The 22,399-nt window shown below is 33.2% G+C and overlaps 3 protein-coding genes across 13 annotated transcripts; 1 reads left to right on the forward strand and 2 right to left on the reverse strand.

The window, feature by feature from the left end:
* Positions 1 to 2,091: 2,091 nt before the first annotated feature.
* LOC100793729 (cyclin-dependent kinase G-2) lies at positions 2,092 to 7,422 on the forward strand. 6 transcript variants are annotated; one of them, XR_003263488.2, is made up of 8 exons: positions 2,103 to 4,250; positions 4,653 to 4,788; positions 4,910 to 4,998; positions 5,180 to 5,291; positions 5,385 to 5,491; positions 5,583 to 5,891; positions 6,139 to 6,210; positions 6,944 to 7,422. XR_003263488.2 is itself a non-coding variant. In XM_003537493.5 (6 exons), exons 1-6 carry the CDS (start codon positions 2,566 to 2,568, stop codon positions 5,680 to 5,682), a joined length of 2,229 nt encoding a protein of 742 aa, XP_003537541.1. In that variant the 5' UTR covers positions 2,092 to 2,565; the 3' UTR covers positions 5,683 to 7,422. The 6 variants fall into 6 exon arrangements, 3 of the variants coding, with proteins under 3 accessions (XP_003537541.1, XP_040862890.1, XP_040862891.1); XR_005887243.1 differs by having other exon boundaries at positions 5,583 to 6,210; XR_005887244.1 differs by lacking the exon at positions 6,139 to 6,210.
* Positions 7,423 to 10,105: 2,683 nt separating this feature from the next.
* Positions 10,106 to 13,545, reverse strand: LOC100793191 (uncharacterized). 2 transcript variants are annotated; one of them, XM_041006962.1, is made up of 6 exons: positions 12,740 to 13,545; positions 12,590 to 12,645; positions 11,793 to 12,173; positions 11,294 to 11,597; positions 10,831 to 10,895; positions 10,106 to 10,749 (listed from the first exon to the last, which is right to left on the reverse strand). In XM_041006962.1, the coding sequence occupies exons 1-6, from the start codon at positions 13,023 to 13,025 to the stop codon at positions 10,414 to 10,416; spliced, it is 1,428 nt and encodes a 475-aa protein (XP_040862896.1). In that variant the 5' UTR covers positions 13,026 to 13,545; the 3' UTR covers positions 10,106 to 10,413. The 2 variants fall into 2 exon arrangements, with proteins under 2 accessions (XP_040862896.1, XP_006591463.1); XM_006591400.4 differs by having other exon boundaries at positions 11,793 to 12,224.
* A 127-nt stretch (positions 13,546 to 13,672) lies between these two features.
* LOC547672 (urease) lies at positions 13,673 to 20,975 on the reverse strand. 5 transcript variants are annotated; one of them, NM_001249285.2, is made up of 19 exons: positions 20,795 to 20,959; positions 20,546 to 20,679; positions 20,287 to 20,360; positions 20,078 to 20,123; positions 19,606 to 19,711; positions 18,786 to 18,931; positions 18,235 to 18,345; positions 17,914 to 18,077; positions 17,452 to 17,830; positions 17,255 to 17,363; positions 16,838 to 16,977; positions 16,551 to 16,688; positions 16,378 to 16,469; positions 15,743 to 15,872; positions 15,507 to 15,665; positions 15,085 to 15,249; positions 14,590 to 14,724; positions 14,386 to 14,457; positions 13,673 to 14,091 (listed from the first exon to the last, which is right to left on the reverse strand). In NM_001249285.2, the coding sequence occupies exons 2-19, from the start codon at positions 20,669 to 20,671 to the stop codon at positions 13,870 to 13,872; spliced, it is 2,514 nt and encodes an 837-aa protein (NP_001236214.1). In that variant the 5' UTR covers positions 20,672 to 20,679; positions 20,795 to 20,959; the 3' UTR covers positions 13,673 to 13,869. The 5 variants fall into 5 exon arrangements, with proteins under 5 accessions (NP_001236214.1, XP_014619010.1, XP_014619008.1 ...); XM_014763524.3 differs by having other exon boundaries at positions 13,685 to 14,091; positions 18,786 to 19,015; positions 20,849 to 20,975; XM_014763522.3 differs by having other exon boundaries at positions 13,685 to 14,091; positions 18,786 to 19,015; positions 20,795 to 20,975.
* Between the last annotated feature and the right edge of the window lie 1,424 nt (positions 20,976 to 22,399).

The following is a 22,399-nucleotide window of genomic DNA, read 5'->3' on the forward strand; positions in this document are numbered from 1 at the left end:
ATTTTGTTTCTTGTCTATGAACTTTCGTATATTTTTTTTATGGTGCACTTTAATTCCTAAATTTTATTAAAAATAATTATCGGTTATATTTTATTTTATCTTTTATCTTTTGATCAAATTTAGAGTCACTTTTTCTTAATAAATCGAAGTGTTAATGTCAAAAAACTCACAACTTAGAGTTAAAAATAATGTAGAAATTGGAGAGTAAGTCTATCTATCTATGGACTAAAAACACAATTTATTTTATAAATTTCAACAATTAAATTACATAATAAAAGTTTTGGAGTAAAAATAAGATTCAAATGAAAATATATGAACTAAAAACATATTTCATTCCAAATAAATGTTTTATTTACTTTTACATGCAAGGCTTCCTATAGGATGTAATCCAAGCCTAATCACTAATCCAATTTTAGTGATTTCTTTTTAATTTTATGGCTAATGTCTAATAAGCTATCCTCTTAATAAAATATGCTATATTATGATTTTTTTATTGACAAAAAATATGATTATTTCATTTCATAAATGATAATTGAATGAACATGGAAGGAAATACAATTATAATCATAAGAGTCAACATGATATATTGATGTTCTTGTTAGCTTATGAGCCACAAGATTAAAATTACCTTGCCTCTTAACTTATTCTAAAGCTGTTAATAATTGAAAGATATTGCTTACAATTTGCTAGAATGAAATTGAAATTTGAGAAACTAGTCATACCCGAGTCAAAATGATTTTTTACAATTTGTTTCAAAAACCATGTTGCTAAGTCACATTTGGAGAACCCAATTGGGAGACTTTTCTAAAGAATAAAAACCTCCGCTATGGCTGGAAGAGGGATGCCATGGGAGAAGATGGTGAGGGTTGTTGTATGGTGCAGGCACCCTAGTTGTCCTAGAGACACTAATGTCAAATGAAAGTTATTTCTTGAAAATTGTTGCATCAAAGTTAAGTTGAAATAATTTCCTTTCAATTTTCTTAAATGCAATAATCTTTAAGGACCAATTTTCATTTGATATCATTATATGTCTATGTGACAAAAAGAGTGTCTTGATCACAGTCAAGATCGATCCAATGAGACTTCAAACAAATTTAAAGAGAAAATTTATATTTTAAAAGAGTTTGATTAAAGCTATTTCCTTTCAATCTCATCGAGACTCATTATAAAGTATTGCATGGCTAAGTTGATTGCAGTGGTTGGATGCGGTTCAATGTTTTCCCATATTTGTTGGTTACGACTCTTTCAAATACTCCATAACATGATAATCATTTTGTTGTTTTGTGCAGATTGCAAATGAGACTCTTGAAATCAAAGATCAATTCTTGAAAGTCTTATGCATATTACGTATGAGACTCTATAATGTGTTACATATTCACACCTTACCAAAATTCTTTAACTTTGTCACAAACAATGAAAGTGTAACATTCATTCTCCATGTGATTTAGAACAGTAACAACATTCACGAGGATAATGAACTCCCTTCTAAATAAGCCTTTATCTTATAGACAAATATTCTACTCTTCAAGAAAAAATGTTTTATTTTTTATGATTCATCGAACTTTCGTATCTTCATTCATGCTATATTATGATTTGATGTTGTACTATCATTATTTTTTTTTTAATTTATACTTTCAAAATTATAGTTAAGTCAAATAATTAATATATGAGTGATACAAAATTCACTTTCTTTTATAAGCAACTTCAATGAAGTGCATTTGCATTTGCATTTGCACAAATAATATTTTTAAATTTTTTGCATCATAATATAATTTATTTATTATAATTTTAAAAAGCAATTTTTTTTATAAATTTTAATTACATAAAATAAATTTATTTTTTAATGTATTCACTTATTATAAATTTTAATTACATAAAATAAATATATTTTTTAATGTACTCACTTGTTATAAATTTTAATTATATAAAATAAATATATTAAACCTTTAAATTACACATACTAAATATTAATTTAAATATCTTTTGTTAGTTATTAAAATTTATAGGAAATTACAAAATTTTATCACAACTCATACTTATAATTTTATTATTTTTAATTATTAATAAATACACAAAATGTTTGGATTACTCCTTCTTGGATCGATTATTCTGTCTCGGCGTCTCCTTTTGCCTATCACCGGTGACGGTGGGTCATATTGATCTTACATATATATATATATATATATATATATATATACATCGTTCCTTATTCATTCTCTGCTTCACCATCGACACTTCTCGCTCAGCCTCAACCATAACAAACAATTTCACGATTTCTCTTTCTCTCCCCTTCTTAAATTTCTAGGTTTCGATTCTCTTCCTGCATTTGCATCCCAACTTTAGATGTACAGTAGCGCAATAACAGAATCTCCGTTCATCATTTTCTGGCTTCCTTTTATAGCTTGAGCTGGAATTGCCATCCGATCTGACTTCGTTTCGCAGGGTTTGTTCTTGATTATTTGACAATTTTGTTCTTCGATTAAGAAATTTGGTAGAATTCGTTGTTTGTTTTGTTGCTATAGGGGATTAGGGCTTTTTGTAGAATTTAGGGTTACAAGTATATCTATGGCGGCTAGTAGACATGGAGGTTATCGTGACAACGAGTTTAGGGACCGTGAGTCCAATTTTGATGTTTCAAGGCGGGGTTTCAATAATAATTCTAAACAAGAGTATGATAAGATTACGAATGGTGGCCGCGATGTTGTGAGGGTTGGGAGCAAGGATGCAAGAGATAGGCTTAGTCTGAAACAAAAAGATATTAGGGACAGGGAAGCTCCAAATGGTAGTTACCGGTCATCTTCGAGTAAGAGCGACTCTGGCAGTAGTGGCGGGTGTAGTAGTGGGCTTGGTCCCAGAAGATGTGAGTTTTCTGTTAAGACTATGGATAGAGAGCCTGGTGAGCTTTCTAGTGAAAGTGGGTCTGATGATGATGGTATTGAATCAGGATCACAGGAAAAATACTGTGAGGTTGCAACAGGTGAAGGAAACCGTGCACGATCTCCACTAGAGAGGAAAAGAAAATTTTCTCCAATAGTATGGAATCAGGATGACAGCGAAGTCAATAATTTATCAAAACTTAGGGTTGTCACAGCAGTGACTACTCTGCCTCCACTTCCAATAGTCCGTCTGTCACCTAATGTTCCCGATAGAGGAGTTGAAACTCATCCTGTCAAAAACACAGAAGCTGAGATTCTTGAGTTACCAACTGTAACTAACCCTCCTTTGCTGTCTGAGTCTCCTGTAGGTTTGCATTCATTGTTGCCAGAGCAGAGATGGGGTAATGAGCAGGAAGCCAAGCAACCTGAAGGTGAAGATTTTATTCCAACTCATAATATATCATCTTCAAGATGGGCATCTGGTGATAACTCTCCTGGTGATGAAGGTGAAATCAATGATGACAAGGAAATCCTTAAGAGGAGGAAGCTATCTCCTGAGCTGGGTATGAGAGTAAGAAACAAGATGTTGAGACTAGAGGAATCTAACATAGAAGATTTTGTAGAAGCTAGAGCCAAATCATCTGAATCTGAAGAAAGAAGTAGCCGTGGGAGATCATCCAGTGGAGATTATCATCCTGGTAATTTGTCAGGGAAGGATGATTATATGGAGATTGATGGTCAAGGTAGCAGAAGTGAAACTAGTGGTTATCATTCGGATACAGATTTGGAAGATGATTGCAGAGAAACTTCTGAACCTCCGGTTCCACCACAAAGAGTTGTCAACATGCTTCAGGGTTGTAGAAGTGTTGATGAGTTTGAGAGACTGAACAAGATAGATGAAGGAACATATGGTGTTGTATTTAGGGCAAAAGATAAGAAGACTGGTGAAATTGTGGCATTGAAAAAGGTGAAGATGGAGAAGGAAAAAGAAGGTTTTCCATTGACTTCTCTCAGGGAAATAAACATTCTTCTTTCCTTTCACCACCCATCCATAGTTGATGTTAAAGAAGTTGTGGTAGGGAGTAACCTTGATAGTATTTTCATGGTTATGGAATACATGGAACATGATCTTAAAGGACTAATGGAGGGAATGAAGCAGCCCTTTAGCCAGAGTGAAGTAAAATGCTTAATGCTCCAGCTTTTAGAAGGTGTGAAGTATCTTCATGACAACTGGGTGCTTCATAGGGATTTGAAGACTTCTAACCTGCTTCTGAATAATAGGGGCGAGTTAAAAATTTGTGATTTTGGATTGGCTCGTCAGTATGGGAGCCCATTGAAACCATATACCCACCTTGTGGTTACTCTTTGGTACAGGTGAGTCATTTGGTTAGACATGCCATTTTTTTCTGTTTATTCATGTCACTGGTTAATTTGTATGATATTCCTCATTATACATCAATTTTGTTGTTGTGAATTTTAAAACTATGTTGTCATGCGGTCTTCCATTTCTGTAGAACCTAATCTTTATTTGAGAATATTCTGCAAGAATTTTTTTATGCAGTATAATTATCTTGTCTTTTGACAGTTAATATTTATATATTTTTGCATTCTTTTTCTAAACATTCACTCAGGAGGCTGTCATTTCATTGTGATGCTGCTTTTATTAGTGGCATTTGACTTTATTTTACTTTGTATTTTAGTTAGAATGTCTCAGACACCATTCCCTTGCAATGGAAGAGATCATTTAGTTAGTAATGGTTATCTATTTGTTTTCAGGGCTCCTGAACTTCTTCTGGGGACAAAACAATATTCAACAGCCATTGACATGTGGTCTCTGGGTTGTATAATGGCTGAGCTATTGTCCAAGGAACCTCTATTTAATGGGAAGACTGAATTTGAACAACTTGACAAGGTATGCATTAACGCCATTTTAGACTTGTAGTGGATAAGTTCTTGCTCTCACTTTGGTCTTTCATCATTTTGTGCCTCTTCAAGTGGCGTAGGTCTATTAACATTTATTAATTTACTTGCAGATTTTCAGAATTCTTGGCACACCAAATGAAACAATTTGGCCTGGGTTCTCAGAATTACCCCAAGTCAAGGTCAATTTTGTCAAGAATAAGTAAGTATTTATGATTTCCTTTATTTAAGAATTTTACTGTTTAGTTCCCCTGTTCTTATTTTTTATCACTGTTTTCCCAGGCTTCCAACTCTGGGTGGTTCTGGCTGGCTATCTGGCCTCTCTTGGTTACTTCTTCACAACTTTTTCTAGTTTATATTAATTACCAGAATGTTCCTTTCAGGTGTAATCTCCTGCGTAAAAAATTTCCTGCAACATCATTCACTGGATCACCAGTTCTTTCTGATTCTGGATTTGATTTGTTGAACAAGCTTCTAACTTATGACCCTGAAAAGGTAAACAATACATACCACTTGACTTAATTTAGTAAATAGTAATTTGTTTCAGTGTTTCATAAGAATATGATCAGTTATCATTAATATACACAGCGGATCACAGCTGAAGAAGCTCTAAACCATGAGTGGTTTCGTGAAGTTCCCCTTCCGAAGTCTAAAGAATTTATGCCTACATTCCCTGCTCAACATGCTCAAGACAGGTGACCAAATAAGATTTTGCCTATGGTAAATTTTTTTTTAATTTTACTTGTTCATTTGACTCATATATATGCTCTATAATTATGTAAATAGGCGAATGAGGAGAATATTAAAGAGTCCAGATCCATTAGCTGAGCAGCATTGGAAGGAGATGCAGCAGGGTGAATCAGGGACTGGTGGTATTTTTGGTTAAGAATGGTGCAATTTAATTTTTTGTTCACAATAATCATTCTAACATGCTCTGCTGAATGGTTGCACACTTGAGGTGAGAGTAAGCGCTGGATGGATGTTGCTAATTTTGATTGTTAGACAATCACTTTTGTGGTTTTTTTATCAGGCGCTTCTTGTTGGTTTGTGTCGAGATATGTATTCTTTACTTCCTTGGAGCCAGATCTATTTCAGGTTAACCTCTTTATGCTTTATCATTATATTGAAATGCACATGGGGCGCAGCTTGCGCATAAAGTCTGGCATATTTGCCTTCTGAAAATAGGAATAGTCAGTATCTGCTGAAAGTTGTATGTGTAACATTTGCATTTTGACTGTGTAATCAATTTAAACTGGTTTTGAGTATTAAAGCAACATGGATTTTCTCATAGCTACAAGTTCTTTTGATTTTTTAATGTTCATATTGTGTTTGCAAGAGACAGTTGTCACGTGAAGTGGAAGAGTGCATTCTGTCCATTTAGTTGAAGAAAATGACAGTAACTTTTAATTCCAAGGTAATGCATTCCTTTGATATCTTAGATATTAAGGAATGATGCTTATGTTTGTCAGTCTGAGAGATGATGTCTATAAGCCAGTGTCAGTCTGTAGCATGGTCTGATGTTTAACATGTATGTGCTTTCCACTTGGCCAAATTCTTGGTGTGTGAAGTACAGTTGACTATTGCTTCAAGGAACCTCTTTTTTTTGGATGCAAAATTAATTGTTTAACTGTAATTTATTTATTTGCAGTAATTAGTGTATGTTGAAGTTCTTACATTTAAATCTAACTGGAATTTAATGATTTTGGAAGAATGCCATGGATTCTTGTGGTTAAAAATTAGCACCATTCAAGAGGGTTAGTCCTTGAGTGCAGGTTTCTTTGTTCATAAGTTGACTTTTGGTTGGAGCTTTAAATTGTGACCAGTGAAGCATCAATACATATGGGAATGGGAATTTTTTTTTTCTTTATGCCTAATGTTCTGAAATTTTTTCAATCTTTCGTAGATTTTTGTAATTGAAACAATTTTTGCACCTTTATTTTGTTATTCCTTTCTCATGAAAAGAAATGCGCAATTTCAGCATGTTAATCTCTAAGTGTATTGTGGTACTGAAGAGTATTAACTAATACTGAAATGCAAATTAAATATAAAAAAAACTAAACTTATCATATCTATGCATCATGTAAGGGTTAAAGTTTTCACAAGTCCAAGAATTCTTTTATGACATTGATGTGCAAATGTCACTGCAGTATCAAAGCTAGCAGGTTGAGGATGTTACCTGTATACCTGGAATATATGGAACTTTGTTCCATCAGGCTCTCTAGAGGTACCATGCAAACCTTGGTTTGTTATAACCTATAATTATATTATATTATATTATACGTATTATACATTTCTGACGTTCTTTTTAGGATCATAAAGATTTTTTTTTCTGTGCATGTTCCTAGTAATCCCTTGTGTAGTTTATTCATATTTTCTAGAATAATATTGAAGGGATATTGATGGATTTGCAGTTTAGTGCTGGCTTAAATGTGTAGTTAAATTGATGTTCAATTGTATGATGATTGAGTGGTAACTCTTAGAAAAAGCATCTTCATTTAAAGGGATTATCCAGGATGTTGTTTATGAAGTTTTGCCTGAGCTAATTGGGAGAGAATTGATCTCAGTCTGGATTTTAAATGTAATAGTTTGGTAGCTTGGGCAATGTACATGTTGATTGATTATTAAACTGAGTAAATAATAAAAGATAAAAATATTAAAAAATATGATTTATATGTTAGTATTAGCATACAAAGTTTTTATTTTCAGTGATCAAATTAATCACACACTGGAAGTTATATTAATTATTTCACCTTTTAATAACTTTTTTATTGGATAATGTTATCTCAAATACAGTAAGATTAAAAGGTTTAATCATATAGATTATATTTATAAAAATTATATTAATCTAAAGTTGTTTGATATTTCAATTTTAATAAAATTTGATATAACCGGCCAAAATAATTATATAATTTTAATTTAACAGTAGAATTGGTGTAGTAGTTAATATAATTTATAATGGTGTAATTTGGTACCGCCTGTTTGATTATGTGTATATAATTGTTTTGCTGTTAAAAATATTTATCTTTACTATTTAAAACTAATATACTTAGCTATGTGAATGTGATTTATATATAATTGAGCTGTGTAAAATTTGACTTCATGTTTTAAACATAAATCTTAAAATTAGATTAGATTCCTCTAAAATGCAGCTTGCACTTTAGAGGATAAAATGTGGCCCATGTTATTTTCACCCTCCTTTTTTTGTAAGTTCACACAACATTTTTTTTGTTTTTGTTTTTACAAAAATACTATGTTTCGTATTATAGATGGACACTTCCGGTGTAAATGAACTACACGGAGTAAATAACTTTCCGTTATCTTTGTTTTTGAAATACTAGTTTTTTTTAGTATTAAAAATTAGTTATGATATAAATTATTACTATTTAATTAAGTTTAAATTAATTATGATGTAATTTATCTTTTTTCCGTTGTGGTCAAAAACCGGTTTCTTTCTGTAGGTTCAGTTTGCTTGTTTGTTTGTTTTTTTTTGAACCGGTCTTTGCACACTCAATTGCTTTCCGTTGTGTAGTTCATTGACACGGTGTGTCAATCTATATGCCTATAATGTATAGGCTTAATTATATTTTTTATCATCAATTTTTTGATTTTGATAAATTTTATCCCAACAAATTAATTTAGTGTATTTTATTCTTTAACTTTTCTCGTTTTATTTCTAACATAATTGTATTTTTTATTTTTTTTTGCAAATTTTACATTCAATTTTTTTATTTTTTGATAAATTTTATCACAATTTTTGTGTCAAATTAAAAAGTTGAAGATAAAATTTGTTGAAAATTAAAAAGTCAAGTAAAAAAATACAATTAAGCCTAATATATAATGGATTCAGAACATGATGCAACTCCGGTGGGATGTTAAGCTTGCTCCAGGGAGGTAAACAGTATCCGATAGCTTGCCTCTCATGGTCATGGGTGTCTTTAGGAGTGTTGTGGTTCCATACGACCTAATTTTACTAAACACCTCTCTTGGTATGATTTTGTGGGTGTAGTTACTCCACCCGGGACCAGATCGTAAGGCTTTTAGCCCCGTTACAGCTAATATACATATAATGGATTCCGTTGTGTTAATTTTGTGCGCGCAAATCATATTCTTTAGCTTACAAAAGATTTTTTGTGAGGTAGAGATTATCGAAATTCTTTTATTTATTGGGTTTTTGTCAACAAGCTTAAGAAAACTGAGTCAGTGCAACAACTTCGAAAAAAATCTGTTACTTTGTAGGTTTACAAACTTGTTGAAGAGTCAAATGCTGTGAATTTTTTTTATTAGATTGGATTAGTGCTATGCTGCCATAAGTAGGATTTCAGTCATAATTTTGCTATGGGTTTGTACATTGCTTGTAAACAAAAATGGTGGTGGATGGTTCAATTAACAAATTGGCATATCAGAGAGTATGGGCGTATCGCAATGCTACCAAATACTACTACGGCGTCATATTAACTTGATACTGGTTTGTCCTTTGCTTCGGTACCATACAATCACATTTTTCCGTGTGTAGATCCTCCACAGTAACACCATACAATTTTTACAGCAAAATCACCGCAAACAAGCCGCAAAATGAACTTATTCAGTGATTGATAAACAAAATCACGAGTTTTCATGCTAGTAAAATGTAAATCCATTTTTTTATGCTTAATCTTACTTATGATCCATTAAGTTTTAGTTTAGTTTCGTTTTGATAAAATAAATTTAAATTTTTTATTTTAATCCTTTATGTTTTCAAAAAATATATTATTTTGATTATTTTTTCAATTTTCCATTTAAAACATTAGTCTTTTGTTAACATTTAAATTTCAAATAATTAATTTGACATTTAAATTTTAAAATGTTTTACAAGTTTAAAACCATTATTATCTTTATTTTATTTTAAAAATTATAAAACACTCTAATCCATAACCTTTCTCGTTCCCCAGAACACCAACAGCCACCAATACACGTGGAATGTTGGGGGCATTCTTTTTAAGCTTTAATTTTATTTAAGTGTGCTACTACCCACCTTTTAATGGCTGAAATAATGAGGTAGCACCATAACTTTGAACTGCTACAGTTAAAAAATATCTGTCTGCGATCACTGCTAATAAATAATGTTAATTTTAGGGGTAGGAAAACATCAAATCCTGCACCTCTGAAGGTGGTGAGGTGATCATCGTAAAACTTTTAAATCCCCTGCTATGAAGTGAGGGCGGTTAGTATATTTATTCTGATATTTTATCTTAAAAATAAAATGAGATATTATTAGCTTTGGTTTATTGCAAGTTGCAACATTGATCTTTTTTATTCTTCATATCATAACTTTAATCTCAACCGCAGTTATGATTACGATGCCATAATGGAATTGGAATTGAAAATTTTGCTACAGCCTAAGGGACATGTAATTGGTGGTGTAATACATGGCACAAGTGCTGATGGTGGTGGCGCACCGTGTAGGTCCAGTGGTGCAGAATGAAGAGATTTGCAAATGGGTAATGAACCAAAATGTACAATCCTACAAGAGAAATCGCAACTTGAACCACAATGATGTAAACAAAATAAACGAGAATCTTTATAATTTGGACAGTGATGATGCAAGTCTTAAATATTGTTGTCACATCTACAGTGTGCTCTAGTGTAAGACTAGAGGCTGTTCTCTTGCATGATGGATCTTCATATACTTATTGTTCATGACTCGTGTCTTAAGAAACTGCCATGGCTTGTACCCAATTTGGTAGTAACTTGGTAACGAAGAAGAACTGTAGAATTTGTGGGCCCTTTCAATCAATTTATTGGGTAAAACTTCCTGTATTCCTACAGTTCCCATTGCATTATGGAAAGTCCATTTCGGAATGGATTTTCTATGATGTAATGGAAAGTGTAAGAAACAATAATGGAAATGCAGGAAGCAACAGCTCAATTTATCGTAGTAACCTGGAAGGCCCAAAGGCCCTTGATTGGTGTTGACCTGCAAATTTTATCAATAAAGTATTGTCTTACTAAGAACAAAAGTAACCAGAGTCAATTCAAAGAAAAATATTGTGCTCACTAGAGACCGATCAACTGTCCATCCAAATATACTGATTCCTCCAGCATTTGTCTGCAGATACATCACTGCACATTCAAAGGCTTGTATAAGCAGGGGATTCATGTTTATCTAAAACATGCTTATAGTCTACATTCAATAGTTTCAATTAGGATAAAAAGAAAAAGTTTAATCATTATGCATTGACATAAAATAGTCTTTGTTTGTCCCATAAAATTGGCAAGCTTATAATTTAGCAAGTAACATAAAAGTAGTTTTCAATCATGCCAAAAAAAACATTTATCATTGTAAATCTCTGCATGGTCAATGAATAAAAAAAGAGAATAAAATTAATGTATGAGCTGCAATAAAAAAATTAAATGAATCAATGCTTCTTCTAAGCATGTCTTTCCATCACTAATTAATAATCACAAGAGCTTGAGATGAAAATTTCAACAGCATGAAGACTGAAGGTTGTATTACGTACCAAAGGCTTGTCTCTTGTGATGTGAGGACATATAAGAAGCTAACTGGGTATTTGAAGGCACAACAATGTAATCTGATGAGTCTAGATCACTTTCTGAGTAATCCAAAAATATTGAGTTTAAATGTTTTGCAGCTTCCAAGCTCCCTGTACTAGCACAATATCTCAGTTTAGATGGATCAGAAGTGCATGTTACAAGCGCATGCCACCTGCTTGCAAGGGAAACAATGCCCTGTGCTCTAAGTGAAATCTTTGTTGCTGCATGCAGAACAATAATAATCCCAACCACCTTAACAAGTGTGAAAACCTGAAAGAATGAAGAACAAAGATACATAAGTTGATACTTTAAAAAAAGTAGAAAACAACAATGAAAAGCTCACCATGGACTGAAACATTTTGATTTTTGAATGCAAAACAACTCGACCAAAAGAAAAGTAATCAAGTCCTTCAATTTAAAAACATAAAGTCATAAACCGTATTGAACACAGAGAACTGAACTTACAGCAAAATCTCCACCACTTATGAAAGTCAGTGCTCCACCAAATCCAGAGACCGGTAATAGAGTCACAAATTGGCTAGCTGTGACCACCAAGAACTGTAGAAGAAGGTAAATTCTGAACCTATGGCTTATCTTGGACAGTTGGAATCGCAACCGAATGTGCTCCTCCATAAAAACCAAGGCATCATATTCCCTTTGCAAGAGTTTCCTATAATCATCAAAGTGAACGAGTTGCAAACTGCAGACCAAGTGAAATAGAACACAGGCTGATAAAGAGATTGCACTCACATAAGTCCATGATACTATCAGAGCCAACAAAACAGCAATGGAGGGCCAAAGGGACCCGTGTTCTACGAAGGCAAGGTGAGTGATTTCTCGGGCTGTCTTCAAAAGGAAACATGACAAAACCCACAGAATGATTAACCGTATAGATCCCTAAGAACAAAACAAGAATTTTAGCAGTCTTCCAATGATGCTGAATCCCCCAACAAAACTATAAATTAGAACCCTCAACAACCTTAAACAAGGTTACATTACCAAAATAAGCACATCTGTTCACACCACCAAAACCCAAATAATCCAGAAATTATTACATGGTCCAAGACCAACAACACGTGTATATGATTCCGACTAATTTCTATGCAACTCAATCAAATTTCTTAATGTATCATGTGGAGATTGCTTAGGACCATAATAGTCTCAGACCATGTAATAATTTTTCTGCATGATTGAAGTTTATCAAACTCAAATTTGAAAGCAAAAAACATCAAAATTTGATTCTAACTTATCACGGCCCTCACCGAAATCATGGTGAAAGCATGGCATGTGAGCAGCGTGATGGTCAACCAAGAGGAACCTGTTGAGGCCATATTTTTGAAGATTGTGAGAGAGGCAAATCAAGGACACGGCAGCTAGACAAGTCTGAAATGCAACAATGCCAATTTCAAAACCTTTTATCTGATTTTTGTCGGTGTCATACACCTGAAGAGCCAGGAGTGGCGCAACCACACCAACCACCGCAAACGTTGTCCAAGACACAGTGAAGCTCAACAATGAAGACTGGTTGAAGCTAAGTAGCGTGAGAAGCACTTCTAAACTTGCAAGGACATCATCAAGAGGTGTTTGTGTTTCATAATCGTTGTTGTTTTCTTGTGGTTGGTGTTGGTGGCTTTGGTTTGAGTTTGAATTTAGGAAGGGAGTGTGAGTAGGAAGAGGTTGCTCTGTTTGTATGGACATGATTTTCTTTATGAAATCTAAGGACGGACCCAAAAAACGGCATCCTGTGAAGATTTCCAATTTTCAAAGGAAAGTTGAACACCATCAAACTGTTTTGACTTTTGGCATGGAAGAAAGTGGAACACCATCAAACTGTTTTGACTTTTGGCATGGAAGAAAGTGGAACAGTGAAGCAAAGCATTTTACATTTGCCCGCAACCAGGCATGCCCTTTTACATTGAAGTTCGAGAAATTAAGGAATAAGGAACAATTTTCTTCGCAAGTGAGGAACTAATAAATAACATGTTTTGATTTTGAGTAAGTTGGATCATTTGCTAAATTCATGCCATTGGCCGGCCAACATATTGAAGTTCGAGAAATTAAGGAATAAGGAACAATTTTCTTCGCAAGTGAGGAACTAATAAATAACATGTTTTGATTTTGAGTAAGTTGGATCATTTGCTAAATTCATGCCATTGGCCGGCCAACATGTCGATAATAGAAGGTTTTGAGTTTGTAGGGACACACTAATTTGTTGTGAAGTCAGATACAAATTATAAAAAATATAAGTCCTTTTCGCCCGACACAAAATAAAACTAAAAATAGTAATCTGATCTTATCTGATATAACCTGACAAGTACACTTGCCCAGTGCAAATGGCTAATGGGTACTCACAAACCTTGAACATAAATTATTTATAAAATAGTAAAATATAGTCTAGTCGTAGGATGCAATCAGGCAACCAAATATGGGAGCAGGAAAGAAATTATTAATTTTGGCTATCCAAAAATGTGATGATAATGTGCATGCTTGCTTATTGTTTTTTGCCAATAATAAAATTGTCTATTGAACACATAGCTGGAGCTTAAAAGAGGAAGTAATTTCGGGAAAGAGGAACAGTCTTGGCTGCGGTGCAGGTGAGAACCTCTCCATCTGCTGTAACTGTGTATGTTTCTGGGTCCACAGTGATTTGTGGAAGAGTGTCATTCAGTTTCATGTCTCGTTTGGTGAGCTTCCTCACATTCTTCACAGCTTCCACCCTCTTGTTAAGTCCATATGAAGCTTTCACCCCTTCGTCCAAAGCTGCCTGCTTGTGACAGACCAACAATGTGATGTGAATATATGCAAATTTTGAAGAGAAACAAACATGAATAGTAGGAGAAATGATTAGATGGTTTGGGATCATCACATGTTTATGGTCCTGGTCAATCTCTACATGAAATGTAGCCAAGTTTTTCAATCTACAAGAAAGAATTAATAAAACTCGACTATGTGTCATGTTGAGGTTAGACAGGACCATAGTAATCTTGGACCATGTAATAATTTCTGCACAAGGGCTATTCAAGTGCGTGTCTGTGAAAGAGATGGATTGGAGCCATGCCTTGCTCACAAAAGCAATGGAGTGTGAACTACCAGCCTTGCCAAATGCTCCGAACATAGGCCTCATAATCACCTACAAGATTGAGTTTCCTAGTTTAGTTGAAGCATTTCTATTTAGATGGATAAAAGTTATTGAAAGTGTGATTTAAAAAAGTTTGGCACCAGTTGGCACTGGATCATATCCCAATGCATATGAAAACATTACCGGTTCAGGTGTTGGGATGCTTGCATTTGGGTCACCCATGTTAGCATATGCAACCTCACCACCTTTGATCACCATTTCTGGTTTTGCTCCAAAAAATGACGGCTTCCATAATACAAGATCAGCCAACTTACCCGCCTGCAAAACTAGGTCTAAATGAGGGGGTCAAGATGATACTAATATTAGAAGGATCAGCTGCCAATTTGATATGTAAATTGAGGTTAATGATTATGGGGAGGAAAAGAGGAGTGTAGTATTTAGATGCACAACAATACAGAATTATACAGGTGGCTCAATCTCAATTCCAGAAAGTTGAAGTTCACTGGTATTTGGATGACCTAGTGTATGCTTTTAAAGCTTTTTTCTCTGCATCTTTAATCATAGGTAACTGAGTACTGATGGCATTTTTTCACAAGAAATATGAACTCATGTATCTGTTTTTTGCCTTGGACAATTCATATTTAAATTGTTAAAACCCTAGACATTCAAACATTATACCTCAACTGAACCAACATATTGCGACAAACCATTCGCTATAGCTGGATTTATGGTATACTTTGCAACATAACGCTTGATCCGAAAGTTGTCATTGTCTTCACCAGGCTGCAGTGGTCCTCTTTGTGACTTCATCTTATCAGCAGTTTGCCAGGTTCTGCTTATCACCTAATGAAGAAATTATTCAACAATATAATCCCAAGGATTCTGAAAATAATCTCGATTTTCATGGATATACTACAAAAAAAAAAAATGAACGTGAAAAGACAACTATGAAAATTCTGTGTCACATCAACAATAGTAAGACACAAGTGTATTATTGTTGCACAGGCATTGGCACTTAGCACACTAATTCAATTTTTTCATAATAAATACGAGCACAATTAAGTCTAATACAGATGGGCTGGCTTGGGTTAAGGAAGGACCTCTCCAATTCGACCCATAGCCTGTGAATCAGATGATATAATGCTAATTGCCCCCTTGTCATGTAAAATATCTTCAGCAGCAATTGTTTCAGCTCTTATTCTTGATTCAGCAAAAGCTACATCTTCTGGAATATTCTTATTAAGATGATGGCAGACCATCTGTACATCATACGAGCGCAAATTAAGAGCCAAATAGCACAAGCTGTACACTATTACTTTTGTGATTTGTTGCATACCAACATGTCGAGATGCTCATCTATGGTATTATGTGTATAAGGACGTGTGGGATTTGTTGATGAGGGTAGGACATTCTTCTCACCACATACTTTTATGATATCTGGAGCATGGCCACCACCAGCTCCTTCACTGCCCAAGAAAATAATAAAGTTTAGTCAAGAATAAGCCAACTTAGACCGGAAAACAGATATTATAGTTCAAAGAAAGAATGGTAGAGCTTTCAGGGGAAGAGAAAGATCATAGTCTATTTGAATCGATATCTTTCAAATGCTTGCATAAATATAATAAGCCATGCCCTCCTTGAACCCCCCCATAGGGCCAGAAAGAAGAGCTGAGGATTAAAAAAGGACAGAGAACAATATGCAAAAGAATAAGACATGTATAGAGGTGAGCGAATTAATATGAGAAAACCATAGGTTTAACCTGTCACCTAATAAAGGATGGAAACCAATATTCTACCAGGTAATTTTAGATTAACTCCTTTTCTCTGATAAATGATAATACCTATATATAATGAATTTTACAAATAAAATTAAAATGGATATTTTTCCTAAACAACTGTTACAACAGTAGTTAACAAATAACAACCATGCTATGCCGGTGCTTTATAAAAAATTTCAAAGTTAAACAATACCTGTGGTAAGTATGAATAGTTCTTCCTTTAAATGCAGCAATTGTATGTTCAACAAATCCAGATTCGTTTAAGGTGTCAGTATGTATGTTAACCTGTTATAATACAAGTTCACAACAAAAATTAACAAAAGTAACAAAAAGGTAAATAAGTGGAAATATTGAAGAAAGTTGTGCCTGGATATCATATTGGTCTGCAACTGTCAAACAACTGTCTATTGCAGCCGGTGTAGTTCCCCAGTCCTCATGCAGCTTCAGTCCCATAGCTCCAGCCCTGATTATTTCATGCAGTTCATCAGGTTTGGCACTATTCCCCTGAAGCAATAAATGGAGGATTTAATTGACTTTAAACCTTCGTCGAGGTTTTCTAGAGGTTCGGCACTTAACACGAGGAAAACAAACTAGAAAAAAAACTACACAAAACAAGCATTATATGTGAACAAAACAAAAGAAAGAAAACAGACTTTTCCAGTGAAACCAAAGTTTAAAGGCATGTCATCTGTTGATTGTAGCATCAATTTCATCTGATTTGGTGCTGGTGTACAAGTTGTAGCACGTGTTCCATCAGCTGGTCCTGTTCCTCCTCCCACTAATGTTGTGATACCTATATACAATACAGAAAAGGACTGAATAAAATCCAATGAGTAGTTTGGATCAAGAAGGATGCTAGAGAAATAAGTAATGATAAATCTGGTTTTCAATGCATAAAATATAGCATAAGCACAAGTGCACAACCAAATTATCTCAAAGACTCAAACAACTCCCAAAAGTTCCATCAACATACCAGTCATGAATCCAGCACACTGGAGCATGCATTAAATATTTTAATATACATGTAATGCACACTCTTAGTAGAAATTGATTCAAGTTATGAAACTTACCACTTGTTACGGCATCATATACTAATTGAGGACATATAAAATGCACATGACAATCTATAGCCCCAGCTGTCACAATCAAGCCCTCTCCAGCAATAACTTCGGTATTAGCCTAGATATGGATGATGTATGTAAAGTTGTATCAGGATAATGAGGTAGGAATTCAACTCATTGCCTCTAATATCTAGAAGGGAACTTACCCCAATTATCATATTAGGAAATACATCATTCATAATGTCTGGATTTCCTGCTTTTCCTGTTGAGATGATCAGTCCATCTTTAATACCGATATCTGCTTTGATAATTCCAGTATAATCAATGATCACAGCATTTGTTATAACAGTATCCAAGGAGCCCTCAGGTGGATGGCCACTTGATTGACCCATTCCGTCTCTTATGACTTTCCCACCTCCAAAAACACATTCATCACCATAGACAGCAAAATCTTTTTCAATTTCAGCAAACAAGTCAGTATCACCAAGACGGATTTTGTCACCAGTTGTAGGGCCATACTTGTGAGCATATTCCTCTCGAGAAATTACTGTAGTTAATGAATAGTCTTCTCCAGTAACACCTTCCCTGAGAAATTCATATTTGTGGTGAGAAATCTTCTCAGACATGGAAAAGTTATATAACAATCACTTCAATAACAAATCTTAAACCTAGCATTTTCCTCTTCCACATGTCCAAATCCCCTTGTGACCACAGCTTTCATGGCTGCTCTGCAATTAGAATCATTAACTGGACCATCGGCAATGTTATTACCTCCTCTGATGACTTTGTTACCTCCAATGCTTACAAGCACAACGCTTTTACATTCCCCTGGCTATCAAGATTAAATATTTTTCAATTAATAATTTGCGATCTAATAAATGAATTAGTTCAACTACTGAACATGATTAGCCTGATCACATGATAGAGACAAAGAATAAAAAATAATTATAATGCAAAAACTCAATAACAACAACAAAGTAGAATTCCACCTCAAAGCGTGTGGCATTCCCAGCAGCTATATTGAGGCGCATGCCATATGCTTTCCTTCGATCAAAGGTTAAATAAGGATTTACTTCAATAAAATGATAGTGGCTGCCAACCTGAAAATTTTCAAAAGTATTAAAAATGATTGCTATAGTTAACTTATTTTTTTATGTTGGGAAAGGAAACAGCTAGTCGATTAGCTGGAATATTTGAAACACTAAATTTACAATATGTTAATATTTGACAAGATACACATACTCAAATTCAAATCTTCAGAGCAACCTTCAAAACCATATAAATCCTCCAATAATTGATCAGATAACAAATTCACACAAACCAGTAGCTATTGAGTACACTCATTGACATCACTTTGTTATTTCATGTGTGCACAGCTTATCATACTGAATTCAGAAATGATGGCACTTCATGTAAATAGAACATAATGTAAGCATTTTTATATCGAAAAATGAATTTATAATTTTAAAGAAAAACAAAAAATGATGCACAAATTTTATTTAAAATGCTAAGGTGCTTGGTGCAACAAACAGGCAAACACCTGAATTGGTCTGTCTCCCTTGTTGACAACTCTGAGAATTATTGCATTCCTTCTGGGGTTAAGAATCAGATTTTCACTTCTACATATGATTTCACCTGGAGTTCTATGATCTTCTTCGTTCTCTGTAAACTTGTCAAGTGAAGGTACTGTAGACCCAGTTTCCACCCATAAGAGAGAGATACTAATAATGTGAGTAGGGGCTTCAATTTGCAGTTTGTGTTTCTGCAAATCTACTTCAACAAAAAATTTAAAACTACACCGTAGAAGATTGAAAAATTTCACTCTCAACGTTATTTTACTACTGCTAGATATATTGGATATACATGAGCCAGAAAATTAATTTATCTCTATGTTATCCCAGAGTCCTACATGAAAAAAAAAAGAAAATATACACTAATAATGCTTTATTTTCAAGAAAGGATAAATACAAATGTAACATACATATAAAATGAAAGATATAGTTTGTATTTTGTAAGTCGTGTCTTAAAGTCAAACTAATGAGCAAAGACACAATAATTTTAGTATTCATGTAGATGGAAGCACTTAGTAGAGATGTATAATAAGGTCTTATTTGAGTAAACTTGTTTGTAAGCACTTTCAAGAGAAGAAAATAAGAAGGTAACTAAGCTTCCTCCATAAGTTACACTCTGACTTAAATAGAAACTCTCATCTAACTTCTCCAAAAGTTAAAAGTTGATGTGCATAAGTTGATTTAAAAACTTAATTTATTTTACCTTCTTATTTTCTTACCCTTCAAGTGCTTATGTGACAGAGTCTAAATCATCTACTTTCGACAACAAAGTAGAGGGTAGAGACATACCTGGAAGAAAAGAACCAAATAATGCTAGTTCAAGGTTTCCATTCTCGCAAGCAAATAGGTCATGAATGGTGACTAACTTAGTACCATCTCGAAAGGTGGCTTCAACCTACATACAATTTTCCTTAAAAAAATTATGTGACATGTGGCAAATTCTTTCTTTCTGAGGATGGAGAAGACAAGTGAGTTCTAGGATAATTTACAATAAAAAATGAGCTACATCCTTTTGAAGTTTTAAGAGCCATAATAAAGAGGTTAAAAGAGGCTACAAAAAATATTTTTTTGAAAATATATTAATTTCAATCATAGTCTCAAAAAGAAAGATTTATTTTTAAATTATTCTTGGCACAGAACATTGGAGACCTCCAGTAGTAACAAATTGACTGAGCTGACTTCATGCAATACGCACAAAGCCATTTGGGAGAGTGCTTTGTATAATATAATTATAACTACATTGCCATAATGATACATGTACCTGAACACTTTCAACAAGATGAGGAACAGCTGGAAGAACTTGTTTCCTGTTAAAATTTGAAGATAAATTTATATCTATTATAAACTAAAAAAAAACGGTTCGTTCCTCTTTTCTAGGGCAGAATCATATCAAATTAAAGAGAGAAAAAACAAATAATCAATTAAAGAGCATAGAGCAACAGAACCAGACAATGAAAATTGACACAATACCTTCCCAGAAGTTCTCTCCCAATGCACATTAGCTGTGCAACAGTCTTTTCACCATCACGAACAAATTCCAAAATCTATGCAACAGAATAAATAATAACATACATACAAATTAAATTAATTTCCACAAAGGATTAAAACTTGGGTTCTGTATGCAATTGCCATTGGACTACTTAACAGATAACCGATATTATAATAAGGAAAAGAAAGAAGAAGAAAAACAAAGTTTGGAAATTTATAACAGAAAGGAACAAAAACAAACCTGTGTTGCTATGAGAGCCACAGTTTCAACATAATTGAGCCTTAAACCACGAGCAAGGCGTTTCTGTGCAAGGTAGCCTGCATTATGCAGGTCTAGTTTCTCGATCTCCCTTGGACTCAGTTTCATTTTTCAGCCTAAGGAACAGAAGAAAAGAGCAAAAATTACCGATTTATGGATGCGTAAAATAACATCATAAACTTGAAGAAACATGTTGAAGGAGAAAAGCAGCACAAAATTTATGGTTGTTACAGCAGAGAATTCAGAAATTCAGATTGAAAGCCTAAGCTTAGGAATACGGCGCACTTGGAAGTTTAGACAATTGATTATCATATTCATAGTACAGTCAGTGTGATTAACAAAATTTTCTTTGTTTGTCAAGGAAGGAGAATAGTATAGTATTTGCCATGTTTTCTCCAAGTGCAACATGACCTCAACGCTAATAATTTAAGCAATAACTACATCATAAAAGACAAATTTTTGTGCTAAGAGACAACCTGGCAACTGTTTTTTTAGCGTATTGATGTATTAAAAATTGGAGCAGCGAGTAAACAACTGACTCGCGTAGCAGTAAACTAGCAGTATTTAATTGGTGGGTTATACACAAGGAGGGATCTGTTTGGTGGAGTCAGTCTAGGGACGTGTATACCTACAAATTATAATTATAAATTTTTCTATAAGGGTGTTCATGAATGAATTGATTGGTTTGTGTTTAGGGTAAAATCAAATCTAAATCAATCTAATTTAACTGGGTGGGTTTTAGTTTAGATTTAAAATGTTGATTTTCTCTATTTCAACGGAACTAATTCAATTAAGATCTAAGTTAATCTAAAAGTACTTACCAAAATCTATTTTTTTTATCTAACCAAAGATACAATAGATTTTTTTATTGGAGACTCAACTAATTATTTCCAACCTGGATAACAATGGATAGAGTCTGAATAAGATCTTATATTACTTGTCGTCTTTCTTTTTATCCGTTTCAAAAAATATACTCGATTTCATATATGTTGGTGATAATAATCTTAATTCTCATTCTTGTACTAACTAGATACTCCTATATCTGCACTTTACTAATATATAAGTTCAATAATAATAAATTAATTAAAACAATTATTGTAATTACATTAAAAACTCATTCTTAAATAATTTAAATATAACATTAAAAACATACATGCATAATATTAAAAACAAATAAACATAATTGGTTTGTCCAAACTCAAATCATAAATAAATCAAATTACAAAGATAATTATTTAATATAATAATTATTAAAGTTAATATTCTAATTACTTAATAAAAACTCTAATAAGTATTTTAGTATTTTTCATTATCTAATAATGTTAGAGATTAGAGACTTAGAGGATTAGTCATAAAAAATTAATTATTTTTCACGGTAAAATTTATATATATATATATATATATATATATATATATATATATATATATATATATATATATATATATATATATATATATATATATATATATATATATATATATATATATATATATATATATATATATATATATATATATATATATATATATATATATATATATATATATATATATATATATTTTACTGTTTTGTAACATATATTAATTATATATATGATATGTGTGGGGTGGATTGGTATTATAATACTGGTGCCCACATCCATTTCCGCATAAATTTGTGGGAATATACATGTCTTGTATCCATCCCCAATATTACAAGTAATTTCCCTGTTTCACTTGAGTATATTTTTGCAGATCCCCATAGCTCCAAGTTCACTTTGTCATCTCTAATCTCCATCATATTGACCCATTTTAGGGTAAAGTAACAATTGTAACTCTTTGCTCAAATCAGATATT

The sequence above is a fragment of the Glycine max genome, chromosome 11 (genome assembly GCF_000004515.6).
Source record: "Glycine max cultivar Williams 82 chromosome 11, Glycine_max_v4.0, whole genome shotgun sequence".
Taxonomy (NCBI): Eukaryota; Viridiplantae; Streptophyta; class Magnoliopsida; order Fabales; family Fabaceae; genus Glycine; species Glycine max.